Raw genomic sequence first — 13016 nt, forward strand, 5'->3', positions numbered from 1 at the left:
GTGCATTTAACCCTGAAGCTGCACTGCCCCAAATCCCCATACCCGCCTCATCTCAACCCACAGCCTTCCTCCGAAGATTTTAAAAGGACAGGAAGTGCAGTGTTTATCTCCTGTATCACTCGTCCTGCACCAGTCTTCTCTCTCTAGGTACCGGGTATTTCCTCTTAACTCCTCCAGACCCCTTGTCCAAACCCACACTCCCTCCAAGCCCAGCCTCCCTTCTCCCCTCCCAGCGTGCCTTTTCTCCCTCCCCCCCTCCCAGCGTGCCTTTTCTCCCTCCCCTGAGCTCCTGTTGAATTTAGGGACAGGAAGAGGCTCCTCACCCACTCGTCTGCGCTCTCTCTGCTGCGTGTGCCTTCTCTCCTTTTTCCCGCGAACGCACTCAGGATTGTTGACACGCGTAGCTGGCCACTGTGCTAAGCCGTCCACGCCTTATGGACATTCTGCCTTTTTGAGACGGTTGGAGGAGTCGAGGCCTGGGAACCTGGCTGCAATTGCACAGCTAGTACATGGGAGAGCTGGGCCTGCAGTCCTCAGTCTAACTCCTGTCCCAAGCTCTCCATGGCAGCACTGCCTTCCTGGGTGTGGGAGTTGTAAAGACAGGGCTTGCCCTTTATGGATGCAGTAGGGGGTACTGGGGAAAATGCACATTTGGTAGCAAGCAGACCTGGATTTGAGTTCTGGTTCTGGCCCTTATGGGGACTGTGTCCCTGGACAAGTTACTTACCTCTGTGCCTCTTTTCCCTCTTCTGGAACATGGGCATAATGACGCGTTAGCGAATTATACTAATTATTCATTGGAGCAGATGTCCAGAGCCTTGCCCATGGGGAGGGTTCCCTGTGTGTTATTTCTCTTCTCTTCTGCTACTCTCAGAAGCACACGGCGCACGCCCCTCGCCCCGAGCTGGGCGCCTTGTTAAGAAACAAATCCTTGAGGGCCGATAGGTTGAACCTTTACCACCGTGACCACCTCTGGTCCCTGATGTCACACCGTGGGATGGACGAGACAAATTCCCCAGGGGCCCAGAGCAGTGGAACTTCTCACTGATAAGGATCGGAGCCTTTCCCGAAGGGAATTTTAATACATGACGGAGGCAGAAAGAGGCCGTCAGGAGGGCAGGGTGGGGAGGTGGAGAAGGATATTGAAGCAAAGAAAAAAATCACAGCCGGCACACAATTGCTTCTAAATTAACTGGGTCTCCCGGGAGCTGTCAGTTCCTCCTAAACCCTGCACAGCCACTCGAGTCTGGAAAGCTGAGCGCGAGGGGAACCACAGGCTGGCAAAGCAGCGGGCGGTGGTTTAGCAGTGGTTTTATTTTGGAGGTCGGAACCACAGAGCATCGCAGGCCAGTGGGAGGGAGAGAGCGAGCCGTCGGAGGCCCCCGGAGGACGCGAGGATGCACCTGCTGCCAAGCCACCTGGCCCTCACTGCCCGCAGCTCCGAGGAAAGCCCACCAGGGAGGGCTTCCAGCCAGCGGGCCTGGACGGCGAGGCTCCGCTATTAATAAGAGGGGCTATTTATACCGGCCTCTTTCAAAACTGCACTCGGATCACGTTACTGCTGCCTGGCCCAGGAATGCTTCATGTGGGTGCTGTCGTGTGCTTTCCAGGGCTGTTGACCTAAAATGTTCCTGAAGGCGGCGAGGAAGGCTGAGTGTGCCCTGCCTCTGGGTATTTATGGCTCACCCTCTGGTGTCCCAGGCTTCTGCTCTCCCCCCTCCGTGTGTGCGTGTGTGCGGTGTGTTTAAGGGCGGGGTGAAATCCCGAGGGGGTGTCGTGTGAGGCACTGCTTTTTGGCTATGAATTACCCCCACCTGTTAAGCATTTACTATACATCTGGCTCTCTCCTGGGCTGTTAGATTTAGTGATTTCAGCCAGATCCTGCCAAAACCCTGTGAAGTTGGTGCTCGTACTTTGCACATACTGGGGAGATGGAAGCTAAGGCACAGTGAGGTTAAGTGACATGCCAAAGGCCGTTCGATCGGTAGGGGTAGCCTGGGGGTTGAATGGACCCGGGTCTGTCTGATGTAAAAATCTGAGCTAATCCCCTCCAAATAACCCCTGCTGTAACTGGGCCTCAGTTTCTTCTTTTAAGGTGAGGTGATGATTTAATGCCTTCCTTAGAGGGTTGACATGTCATTCAGTGAGACGTGGCACATAAAGCCCTCAGCACAGAGCCTGGCACATAGAAAAGCGTGTGCCCTTGTTGTTTATAAGTGCTGACTTCAAGTAACTATATCCTATGTCACGATATTAAAATAACTGTATCCGGCCAGCTGGTATACACACTATGTCATAAGTCTTGCCAAAGTCGTTATGTAGTCTGCCTTATTCTCAAGTAGCTGAAAACACTAATAACAGTTATTGATTAAGTGGCCCTGACTCCTACCTGCTACTGACGACTTTCTCCTGCTTGAGAAACAAAACGAACTGACGTTCCAACCCCCGGCTCAACTTTGACTGTTATTAGTGGCAGTTCCCTTTGTGTTTGGAAACAACCAAACTGCCTACGAATTGGCGGATCAGCTAAATAAATTATGGTTCATTCATACCGTTCATCCCAGCCGAGGAGCGGTCCACTGCTGGTTAAAAGAATTAGGGAGATTTCCAAGATCTATTACTAAGGGGAAAACTGGTACCGAACAGTCTGTATAACACACAAGCATCTGCGTGAAAGAAAAACACGTGTCCATCCCTAGTAGCCGGCAGCTGGAGGAGGCCGACCAGAGGCCTGGAGGGCAAGGAAGCTGTATATTTCAATATGTATTCCTGGTGTTCTTTTTTTGAAACAGTTTGAAATTTTACTGTGTGCTTTTCTCAGCTATCCGTATATAAATAAATATGGCCAAAAATTTTGTAAAAACCAGAAAGCACTGTAAGTCAGAATGACCCGTGGGTTTGTTTTTCGTTGTTTCTTGATGCCTAATTCGATTGAGGCAGTCATAGTAATGAAAGTCCTCAGAAACATCCTTTTTTTAACATTTTGCATCTTGCAGAATGTAAAAGCTTCCTATAAACCAAGTCGAGGACGTAAATGGGAGTTTCAGAGAGAGCTGAGGGGGCCCAGGAGGGTGGGAAAGGCCCACCTCCACGTCTGCCCAGGGGGGGCCCCCGCCCCCACCCCCATATCTTTTTCACACCTTTTCCAGCTGCAGGGTTGGGCCACAATTCGAGGTCTGATGCTGCTGGAGCACTTCTCGGTCCTGAATCATCAGGAAGAGTTTCAGTTATAGAAGCCAGATATTTTAGAAGGATTTTTAGGGCCTTGGATGGAAGCAAGTTTGGGGGGGAGTCTGAAGTGGGGGAAGATTGCACAGCCCGAGATATTCAGAAGATTTCATCAAACACAATCCTAAATTCCGACAATGTCTTTACGTGTGGAGACTGTGCTGAACTTCCCGAGGGCCCTTCCCCGCCCAGCTCTGGCTGTGCTATTTTTGACGGTCTCTATTTCAGTCTGGCAAGTTGGTCGTGTCTCAGTGCGAGTTGGTCCTCCGTTGCCTTCTGAGGGTAGTGTTCTGGTTTCAACAAGGGGCAGAGTGAACAAAGAGAGAGCCAGCCGTGGTGGAGCTGACTTAGATTTACTAGTGGTTCTTTTTAAGTAGAAATGATCCAGAAGTAAGCTAGCCTTGTAGATCTTCTCCTTTGAGCTCCATCTGACCTTTTCATAAATCCAGCAGCCCTGCTGAGATCAGAGCGTGCGATTTCTGCCTCATCCTGTTGACTCCGGGCTGCTGATCCAGACCTAAAATGTCCTGTTCGCCTTCAGCACTGGTCCACGGCACCTGCGCACTCTGCTTCCAGCATTTGGGTCAAGATATGAGATATTACCATGATGCCCCTTCTCCTTGTTCATTTAGTATTCTGTGTGATTGGGTGGAGCAGTTTGTCATATGTGCAGCAGGGGTGGCCTGAGACCGAGCTCATTCAGCCAGAGTTCCCCTGCAGTAAAGTCCATACTGTTCATTTTGGGTTTAAAATCAAGTCCAGTCCTAAGCAACTGCAGTGCAGTTACCACGTTACCCAAGGAATTACCGGCTTTCTGCCTGCTGGCCTTTTCGCTTGTGGCTCTCCTTTGATTTGAAATTTAGAGAACTTACCTGTAAGGTGGGGAACAGTACTAGTACCTGGTTCCAACCTCAGAGGTGTAGCGATGCAGTGACATAATACTGTAGAGTTGCTACTGTCGCTATAAATAAGTAGAGGTAATGGTTAAGAACCTAAACTTTGGGGCTAGACACACAGGGCCACTGCCTTTTACTACTGGTGACCTTGGGCAAATTACTTAACATCTTAGTGATTCAGTTTCCCCATTGGTACAATGACATTGTTCATGGGGCCTGCCTTGTAGGGCTCTAAAGACTCGTCAGTGTACTGAAAGGCTCTTAGAGTCGTACCTGGCGCATAATAAGCCCTCAGTAAGTTAGCTGCCGCTATTATTATTATGACCCCCCTACATCTGTGTTGGAGAGTAAATCTGTAAGAAATGAAGAGTTCTTAAGCAAGCTGCCTTCTTGGCAACAGGCCCCTGACCTTAGTTTCCCTTGCTCTGATAAGATCTGAGGCTGTCTTCTAGTAACATGTGCATTTACGGTACTGTGAAGATTTATTAGTAGAGATTCATACTGATGGAGAGTTTTCAGCATCCCTGTACTGAGATAGGAAACAGATCGCAGCAGGGGTGGAGAGATAAAAGGTGAAGGAGAAGCAATCTGATTTAGGGGGCAGTCAGATAAGAGACTGTTAAAGTAATTAATTGTCTCCTTCAACACACAAACAAGGGCCCTTTAAGTGGAGAAGGGATTTGCCGCGTGGTATGGATCTGCTTTCTCTCTGCCAGATGCTTCAGTCATGAAGCTATTGAAACAGACATGCTGTGTCCCTCAGCCCAGTAATTGCCAAGCTTCATATCTAAATAGCTTTGGCACTGAAGAAGGCAAATGGGATAATTCAAGGCCTTTTCCCTTTTTTTAATCCTATTCATGTCTATAAAAGATGGCAGACAACCAGATTATTCTATTCAAGCAAACACTAGCTGTAAACTTGTATGAATACAGCTGTCATTTCAGTGGCCTTGTCTTCAAACCATAACAAGATGCTCTGTGTAAGACATACTCTGCAAAAATGAGAGTAAGATAACCTAGCTTTATCCTTGATTCTGCATCCCAGATACAGTTTCTTTCCAGCCCATCACCCGGCAAAAAGCCTGAGCGCTGCTTTGGCTTTCCTAAGGATTTTTGCACTCACTTTGCAAGCCTGATTTTCGATTCTCTTCTCAGATTTGGAAATACATGTCCATGTAAGGAGGCCAGATTCCGGAGCCTGTGGGGGCGGACCAGGCGAGCTGTGTTCTGGTTCTCGGGCTTCCCCTTCCATTAAGAGTCATGAACTATGGAAGTACAGATTTAGAATATTCGAGCGGGAAGGGAGCTTGGGAAGCATCTGTGGTCTGAGGAGGATTTTCCAGTTGTCTGCATGCAAAAGTGTGTGTGTATATATCCGTTATACGGATATATTCCTGGGAAACGTGTCTGGAGACTTCATCAGAGTTCAGAGAAGCTGGAATCTCAAATAGATGAGAATCTCCAAGTCCAGCTCCTTTGCTGTTGTACAGATGAGGCATTGGAGTAGTTGGCCCACGTGTCCCAGCGCCAGGAACCCAACAGGAGTGCACGAGTCTTTGGCGCAGGGTCCGAGCGTGTTGCCCTTTGGTGAGGGCAGAGCCGTGTCAGGGATGTGTACAAAAACAACCAGGAGGGGGCGGTCTTTCCTCCCCAGATCCTTTTCTGACTGTTTCAGCCCACAAGGAGTTCTCTCACTGGGGGTCTTGAGGGCGCTGTCGTTCGCAGTTCGCAGTCTGTTAGTCTTGATTTCTGAGCTAGATTGGAAGCTCCTAGAGGACGGGAGCCATCTCCTGAGTGTTTGTTCACAAACTCTGGGTGTGGTAAATAATTGGCTTTTGTGACCTGGCATGAATTCTCTCCCGTTGACAACTTGCTTTTAAATTCTTTATCTCGTATTCAGCATTACAACATAGCAGTCTTCCCATGGGCAACTCAGCACTGTTTTTTTTTTTTTTATTTCCCTTTTATGTCTGTGATTTCTTACTCTTAATTTGAATGATTCATTTCTTCTTGTTGTCATTACAGGTACCTCAATAACAATGAGTTGACAGCCATACCGTCGCTGGGTGCTGCCTCATCTCGTATCCTCTCTCTCTTTCTGTAAGTGGTACCATTTGGGGGACCCTGGACTGTGTGGGGAGGCCATGGTATCATCTTGCTGACATTTGGTGGCAGGGCAACTCGTGTTTCTGGGCTCACTGGTTAAAAAAAAAAAGGGGCCTTTCTCCATGTAGCTCTAATGATTATAACAAAAGCCTTGCTTGCTCTTTTGGGGTGTGTAGAATTAAAACCCAGAAGTTTTGCCTCATCTCTAATTTGGGGGGAAATTATCTTTTTAATGCCCAGGGGTACATAGAATTAAATTTCTCTGTCCTAGTAGTTAAGCTGCAATTTGAGTGAATAAACCCAACTTAAAAGAAGCTGTGTACACGATAAGACAGTAGGCTCATCTTTGTGGTAATGAATTTGGGAACGTGACTCCACTCACTTTCATGGCTTAAAAAAAAAAAAAAAAAAAAACCACCAGCCTTCTGAAATCAATATAAAAGTAAGGAATTCGTTGTCATGGTCAAGTGTTAGACAACATACAGCCTGTCGATTATTATAGACAACACACTGGAGATGAAAAAGGGTATAAAGAGAGTTAAATGAGAAAGAAGGGGAGGTAACTGAGAGTTACCCCACTTCTTCAGCAGTCAGGTGGAGGCGTTTGCTTGTTTAAAACTCGCCCAGAGGTCTTTCCAGATAAACCAGTCACGAGTCCAACAATTTTCTAGACCAGATTTTAGTGACAGCTCCCCCAGCAGAGCGCCTCCCTCTTCACACCTAATTTCCTGTTCCCACTCCAGCCCCACTGGTTTTTATTTGATTTTGATTTTGCTGGTGTTATAACTGGTCTGCTCACCTGTGGGTATCTCTTGTCGACCCTGAGCCAAGCAGAGGGACCTGGTGGGAAGGAGTCATCCGTCTGATGGCTGGTGCAGCTTTCAGATCTCCGGGTTTTGCTGGCCACAGGCCCTGCGTTCCGGAGATGCCCTGTCCTTGTGAAACATGGTCTCGGGCTCAACCCTTTTCAAGGCACTGTGGGGTTGGGGAGCAGGAGGTTAGAATCGTGGCCCAGCCTTGTGTCCCGGACAGACAGATTCACCTCTCTGAACCTCATTTTCCTCATCTGCAGAATGTGTTCTTGGCCCGCTGTACACATGGGGGCAGTGAGCCCGAGGTTCAAGGCGAGTGTGATGTATATGACGCTCCTACCGTCCTGCACAGCCAGAGTAGGGGTTTGACAGATGGCGGCGGGCTGCTGGCTGGTAGCTAGTTGTCACCTGGCCCCTTGGGCCTTGGCACGATCTCACCTTTAAGGCCACAGGGTCTGTGAGTCACTTCTTGTACCTGTGAAATGCTGGCGCAAAGGACGTAGCTCTTTGTCCCAAGATGGACAGTCAAGGATCTGACTCTCTTTTTGTACCCATTTGGCCTGAGGGGTCTGGCATCTGGAAAGTGTCTCATTGCTCGTTAAATTAAATGAGTCACCCTTACCTGAGGCCAGTTAGGGACATGTCAATCCCTGGTATGTGTATAGAGCAATGCACCGGAAGACGCTTTTAACTCCTTGCTATTTAAAGGACGGTTCTTGGACCAGCAGAGTCCTATCGGCACTGAGCTCGTTAGAAATGCGGGATCTCAAGTGTCATCCCAGCCTTGCTGAGTCAGAAGCTGCCTTCACAAGGGCCGCTGGCCACCTGCCTACTTGTTCAAGTTTGAGAAGCACTGCTTTCCCTCCCCTTGGTTGGGAAGCCAGGGCCAGAGAGAACATCTTTGTGTTACCAGACAGGAAACCAAGGCTGCCTGAGTTCCTGTAAGGTGCGAAATCGAGAGGTGAACCAAAACGGGGCCCAAATGCTCGTTCACTGCTCCTGTCTCTTCCCCCCGGCACAGCAGGCAGGAGTGTGGCAGGTGACCCGTCCTTGCCCCGAGGGCCCGTGGTGCTCTGAATCAGGCCATGCTCTGCTCACTAAAAATACATTTCTGTTCCTTGGCCGAAGTGTCAGGAGCAGTGGGGCTGCTTGGCCTTGTTCCTGCTATTCCATTAGACAGCATTAAAATATGTAAAGTAGGAAAGGAAAAAAAAAAAAGACTCCTTCCTGGTTTTGATTCAGTTTGGAAAATGCAGGTTCGTATTGGCAGATACTACCTTTGGCCTGAAGCTGGTCTCCATCTGACTTGGTCAGTGATTTCTCTCAAAGTACAGACACTGAAGGGTCTTTATCTTCCTTCTCTCTGAGGGGCCTGTGTTCTCCAATCTTAGACCCCTGGATCTAGTGCCTGCAGAGTTAGGCTAGCAGGGTGACATCGGGGTAGCAGGATTATAGATAATTTTGCTCTCATCCTTCATGCCTTCCTGTATTTCCCGAGTGGGGCGTGCAAAGGACAGGGGAGAAAATAGCAGAGCGGGCAACAAACGAACATGATTTTCTCACATCTCCATCCACATGGTGATTGCAGCCGTCCAGGCTTTGAAGAGCATGTTTTGCTGGTGTGTTTGTGGCTTTTCAGAACCATAGCGGTAAAAGGTGTCACACGTTCAACAAACATTTAGTCAGTACCTTCTGTGCCCGTGCAGTTGGGGCCCAGAGTGACCTCGGAAAGATTCAGTGCCATCGCGTGTGGGAAGTTCCTGACATGATGTCTGCAAATGTGGTTGGTCAGTTAGCTTCATCAACGTTGACGCTGGTAGCCCTTAGTCTCCAGATTCTCCCCTTTGTGGGCAGGAGGAGGATGAGAAAAAGAATCAGAATGTGCAAAGGGCCCAGATGGCTGAGGCTGTCTGAATGAGAGGAGCTGGGACAGCTTTCTGGGGACAAGGTTGTGGGCAGGCGGGTCAGGGAACAGGGGGGACCAGGCATATATCCAGCGCTGTCTCTGATGGTGTTGTGACGTGGGACAGGGTGCTTTTTCCTCATCTGGTGAGTGAAGGGGTTGAAACACGTGGTAAAAGTACACTTGCAGCTTGTATATTCCTTCTGTGACTCAGAAACTGAGAGTTGGGGCAGTAATGTCACAAAAGAAATACCCCTGTCCTGTAACCACTGTTGCTGCCTTACGTCTTTCAAAAGTAGCAGCTTTGTGGTTTTCAGCTCAGACACCTGTAATTAGGGACTTTTGCCTCTGGATTTTGTTTGCCTGTAGAAGTCGGCTCTTCATCTCTGTGTTTGGTTTCCTGTCTCCCGTGTCCTTGTCAGTAACCCTGGTTCCTCACTCACAAGACAGTGTTCTGATCCCCCAGATACCAGTGCCCTTCTTTGCTGAGGTCACACTTGGGAGGGCTTGTGTGGGAAAAGGGTTTGTTTCAAGTCCGGCTTTACTATCAGGGCCTCAAAACAGAGTTTTCTAGAGTTTGGGGAACTGGAGTCCTTCAGGAAAATTTCAGTTGGTTAATACTTTCTGATTAAAGGAATCAAATTCAATTAAAGTATTTGTCAAAGAGCGGATTTTTATTTGCATCGCGTTCGGTAGATAACGCCAAAGCCATTTGTCCTTAATAACCAAAAAGCATTAAACTCGAGGAAAGCTTTTAATAGGATTGGGTTGGAGCGAGGGAGCTAAATTTGATAAAACAGTTCTCTGAAAAAGAAACAGACTTTCGTTCAACAGGGACAGAATCTGCTGGTAGATTTTCACATTTGAGATTTTTTTTTTTTTTTCTAATTCCAAGTCCAGGAAACTCAAGTTACGATTCCCACAGCAACAGTAATTTCGTGTGATGCATAAGATGCGTAAGTGATGTTTCTGGGGAAGAAAAATTTCCAGTTTTCCTGTGGTGTTACTGCACTTGTATCACTGAGGAGATTGGTTCCAGTGGAAATGGTTGCGTTTTTTTTTTCACTCCTAGGAATAAAAAGCTTGCTGTAAAATCGACTTTAGTTTTAAAAGCACAGCAGCTTTGTCTCAGGGGTATTAGCTGTAGCATGTTTCCCATATGGCCCTTGGCTTTGTTCACGTAACTTCTTTTCCAGTTGGTGGTGTGTTTTGGACCCTGTCCCCTACCCATGCCTTGCCGCTCCCTCTCCCCCAAGCTGTGGCCTTGATCAGGTAGGAGATCTAGGCTAAGATTCCGTGCACACAATTACCTGTGACTTTGTCGTTGTGCTGTTAAAATTCTTAGGTTCTATGTTGCATTTGAAAACACATCAAAATACCTTTTACTTCGAATCTTGGGGGGGGAAAAAAACTTTTCTGAAAACTATATATATATATATTTTTTTTTTGAAAATAAGATTTACTTTTTTTTTTTCTTAATTAATTAGTTAATTTATTTATTTAGGGCTGTGTTGGGTCTTCGTTTCTGTGCTAGGGCTTTCTCTAGTTGTGGCAAGCGGGGACCACTCTTCATCGTGGTGTGCGGGCCTCTCACTATCGCGGCCTCTCTTGTTGCGGAGCACAGGCTCCAGACACGCAGTCTCAGTAGTTGTGGTGCATGGGCCTAGTTGCTCCGCGGCATGTGGGGTCTTCCCAGACCAGGGCTCAAACCCGTGTCCCCTGCATTAGCAGGCAGATTCTCAACCACTGCGCCAACAGGGAAGCCCCTATATTTTTTTTTATCGAGAGAAAACTAACATAACATAAAACACTGTTTTATCGGATTTAAAGTGTATGGTCAGAAACCTTTAGTACCTCCTCAGTGTTGTGCACCCCTCAATGCTGTCGAATTTCAGAACGTTGCCATCATCCCCAGTACAAACCCCCTACCCCTGAAGCCGTCACTTCTCCTATCCCCGTCCTCCCAGCTTCCTGGCAACCAGTAATTTGAAAACTCATCTTTTTTTTTTTTCTTTTGAGAAAAGTATCTTTCTCTCCTGTTAGCAAAGTACCTGGAAGACTTAGAATATGAAAAATTTAAATGAAAACATCAGAGGCGGGTTGAACTATGTGGTTATGTATTTTGCTGTGACCTCTTAGCTGAAGAAAAACTGATGCAATCAAAGGGATGGCGTATTTAACATCGCTTTATGGTAACTTCCGGAGAATAAAACCTGGAAGGAATGAAACCTGCTGTCCCGTCTGTGACCCCACTGGGAGCCAGTTAAGTGGGTGCTGCTGAGGGAGCACAAGGCGAGGCCGGGAGGGATGGAGGGAGCTCTTCTGGGCTGGGTCTGCTGGGGAAGTAAAATCAACAGCAGTATTTAACTCTCCGTGTGCCTAGCATACCCTCTAGAAAAAAAGGGCCAGATCAGTCTTTTTTACAGGCTCATTAATGGGAAGATCAATTCACATTAAAGCGTAATTAAAGAGTGAGCCTTAGGGCTGCCCTGGTGGCGCAGTGGTTGAGAGTCCGCCTGCCGATGCAGGGGACACGGGTTCGTGCCCCGGTCCGGGAAGATCCCACATGCCGCGGAGCGGCTGGGCCCATGAGCCATGGCCGCTGAGCCTGCGCGTCCGCAGCCTGTGCTCCGCAACGGGAGAGGCCACAACAGTGAGAGGCCCGTGTACCACAAAAAAAAAAAAAAAAAAGAAGCGTGAGCCTTAGCAGGAGGCAGTGAGGATCTGGGCAGCCTCTCGGGAATGGGGAGAGGAATCCATTTCCCCGAGGGCCCAGCCAGGGATAAAGGGGCCCCGAACTCAACTTCAGAAAATTAGGTTGGGCTTCAGGACCCGAGCTGAGACTGTTAATTTTCAGGTGAAATTAAACTGAGTAATGAATAGTCACCTAGCATTGCTAAAACGTGTGTGTGTGCGCGTGTGTGCGTGGTCTTACAAAGTTGAGTGGTAACCTTGGACGGTGGAGCTCTTTACGTCCTGATACAAAGGTGGACCTATGGGGACTACAAGTGTGTGTACAAGGGGAGGTGGACGTCGAAACTCTCCCCAAGGTAAGGATTGTCCGTCCTTCCTGTGGGGGAATTTGCTGGACCATCCACGAATCATCAGGTTAAGAGTGGACTTAATCAAGTTTAATAGAAAATGTGGCAACGGGCAGTTCTTTCTGCATCCTGCTTCTGAGCGGCGTCCTCCAGTAGGAACCCAGGTTAGTCTAGCTGGTGAAGGAAGGCCAGTCAGCTTGGGCGTTGGTGTAAAAGTAAACCCCATCTGGGCCGTTGACATCTTATTCGCTGCAGGCCTTTGGACACACTCTCATCAGGATCGTGGAGTCAGTAGTGACTGAAACGCTTTAGGGAGAAACTGTGAACAAAGCTGTGTTTAAAAGGCCCCAAGTCAAGTGTGAATGAATCTCCGTGTTCCCTGAGCAGCCTGTAGCCGGTTCAGATCCCAGATGCTAAAGGGAAGCCAGGGCCCTAGTCAGAAAGCAGCACAACAGGAAAATAGATGTAAACCGGGGGCTTCGGTTCCTCTCTTCTGTGTCTTCAGAGACGTGCTCACTTTCTGCCTCGTTTGCCCAGATTTCTGTGTGTGTGAACGGATTCTTTCCTCTGGGTAAAACGTCACACCCGTTCCCTTGGGAAATCATGGCTTCTCTCCATCACCTGTTCGGTTCTCAAACTAGATCATTTACCAGCATCACCTGGAAGGCTCTCTGGGCCACAGGATTGGCTGGGCGCCAGCCCCAGTTTCTGATCTGGCAGGTCTGGGTGAGGTGTGACTAAAGAATCTGCTTTGCTCACAAGTTCCTAGGTGATGCTGTTGCTACTGGTCTGGGAAGCTCCCACCCTTGGAGAACCACTACCTGAGCTTCTGTAGTAATGTGGTGGGGGGCAGGGTGGTGTCCTTAGCAACCACGCTGCTGAGCCTTTGGAGGGCAGTAAATTATTTAGACAAATTCCCCTTGTCACCGGTATGGGCACAGGCATTTCTTTGGGACAGTGGGGCTCCAAGCCCTGTTTAAGGTATTTATTTACGAGCAAAGTGCTGGGGGCAGTGGACTCGGAGCTAGCG

At 48.4% G+C, this 13016-nt stretch overlaps 1 protein-coding gene across 1 annotated transcript in view; it reads left to right on the top strand.

The window, feature by feature from the left end:
* LRIG1 (leucine rich repeats and immunoglobulin like domains 1) overlaps nt 1–13016 on the top strand; it is a 120327-nt gene that overhangs the window by 43197 nt on the left and 64114 nt on the right. The window contains exon 3 of the mRNA XM_032648473.1: nt 6150–6224. Within this exon, the coding sequence (XP_032504364.1) occupies nt 6150–6224 (75 nt within the window). The remainder of the gene's footprint in view (nt 1–6149; nt 6225–13016) is intronic.

This window comes from Phocoena sinus, chromosome 11, assembly GCF_008692025.1.
Source record: "Phocoena sinus isolate mPhoSin1 chromosome 11, mPhoSin1.pri, whole genome shotgun sequence".
NCBI lineage: Eukaryota > Metazoa > Chordata > Mammalia > Artiodactyla > Phocoenidae > Phocoena > Phocoena sinus.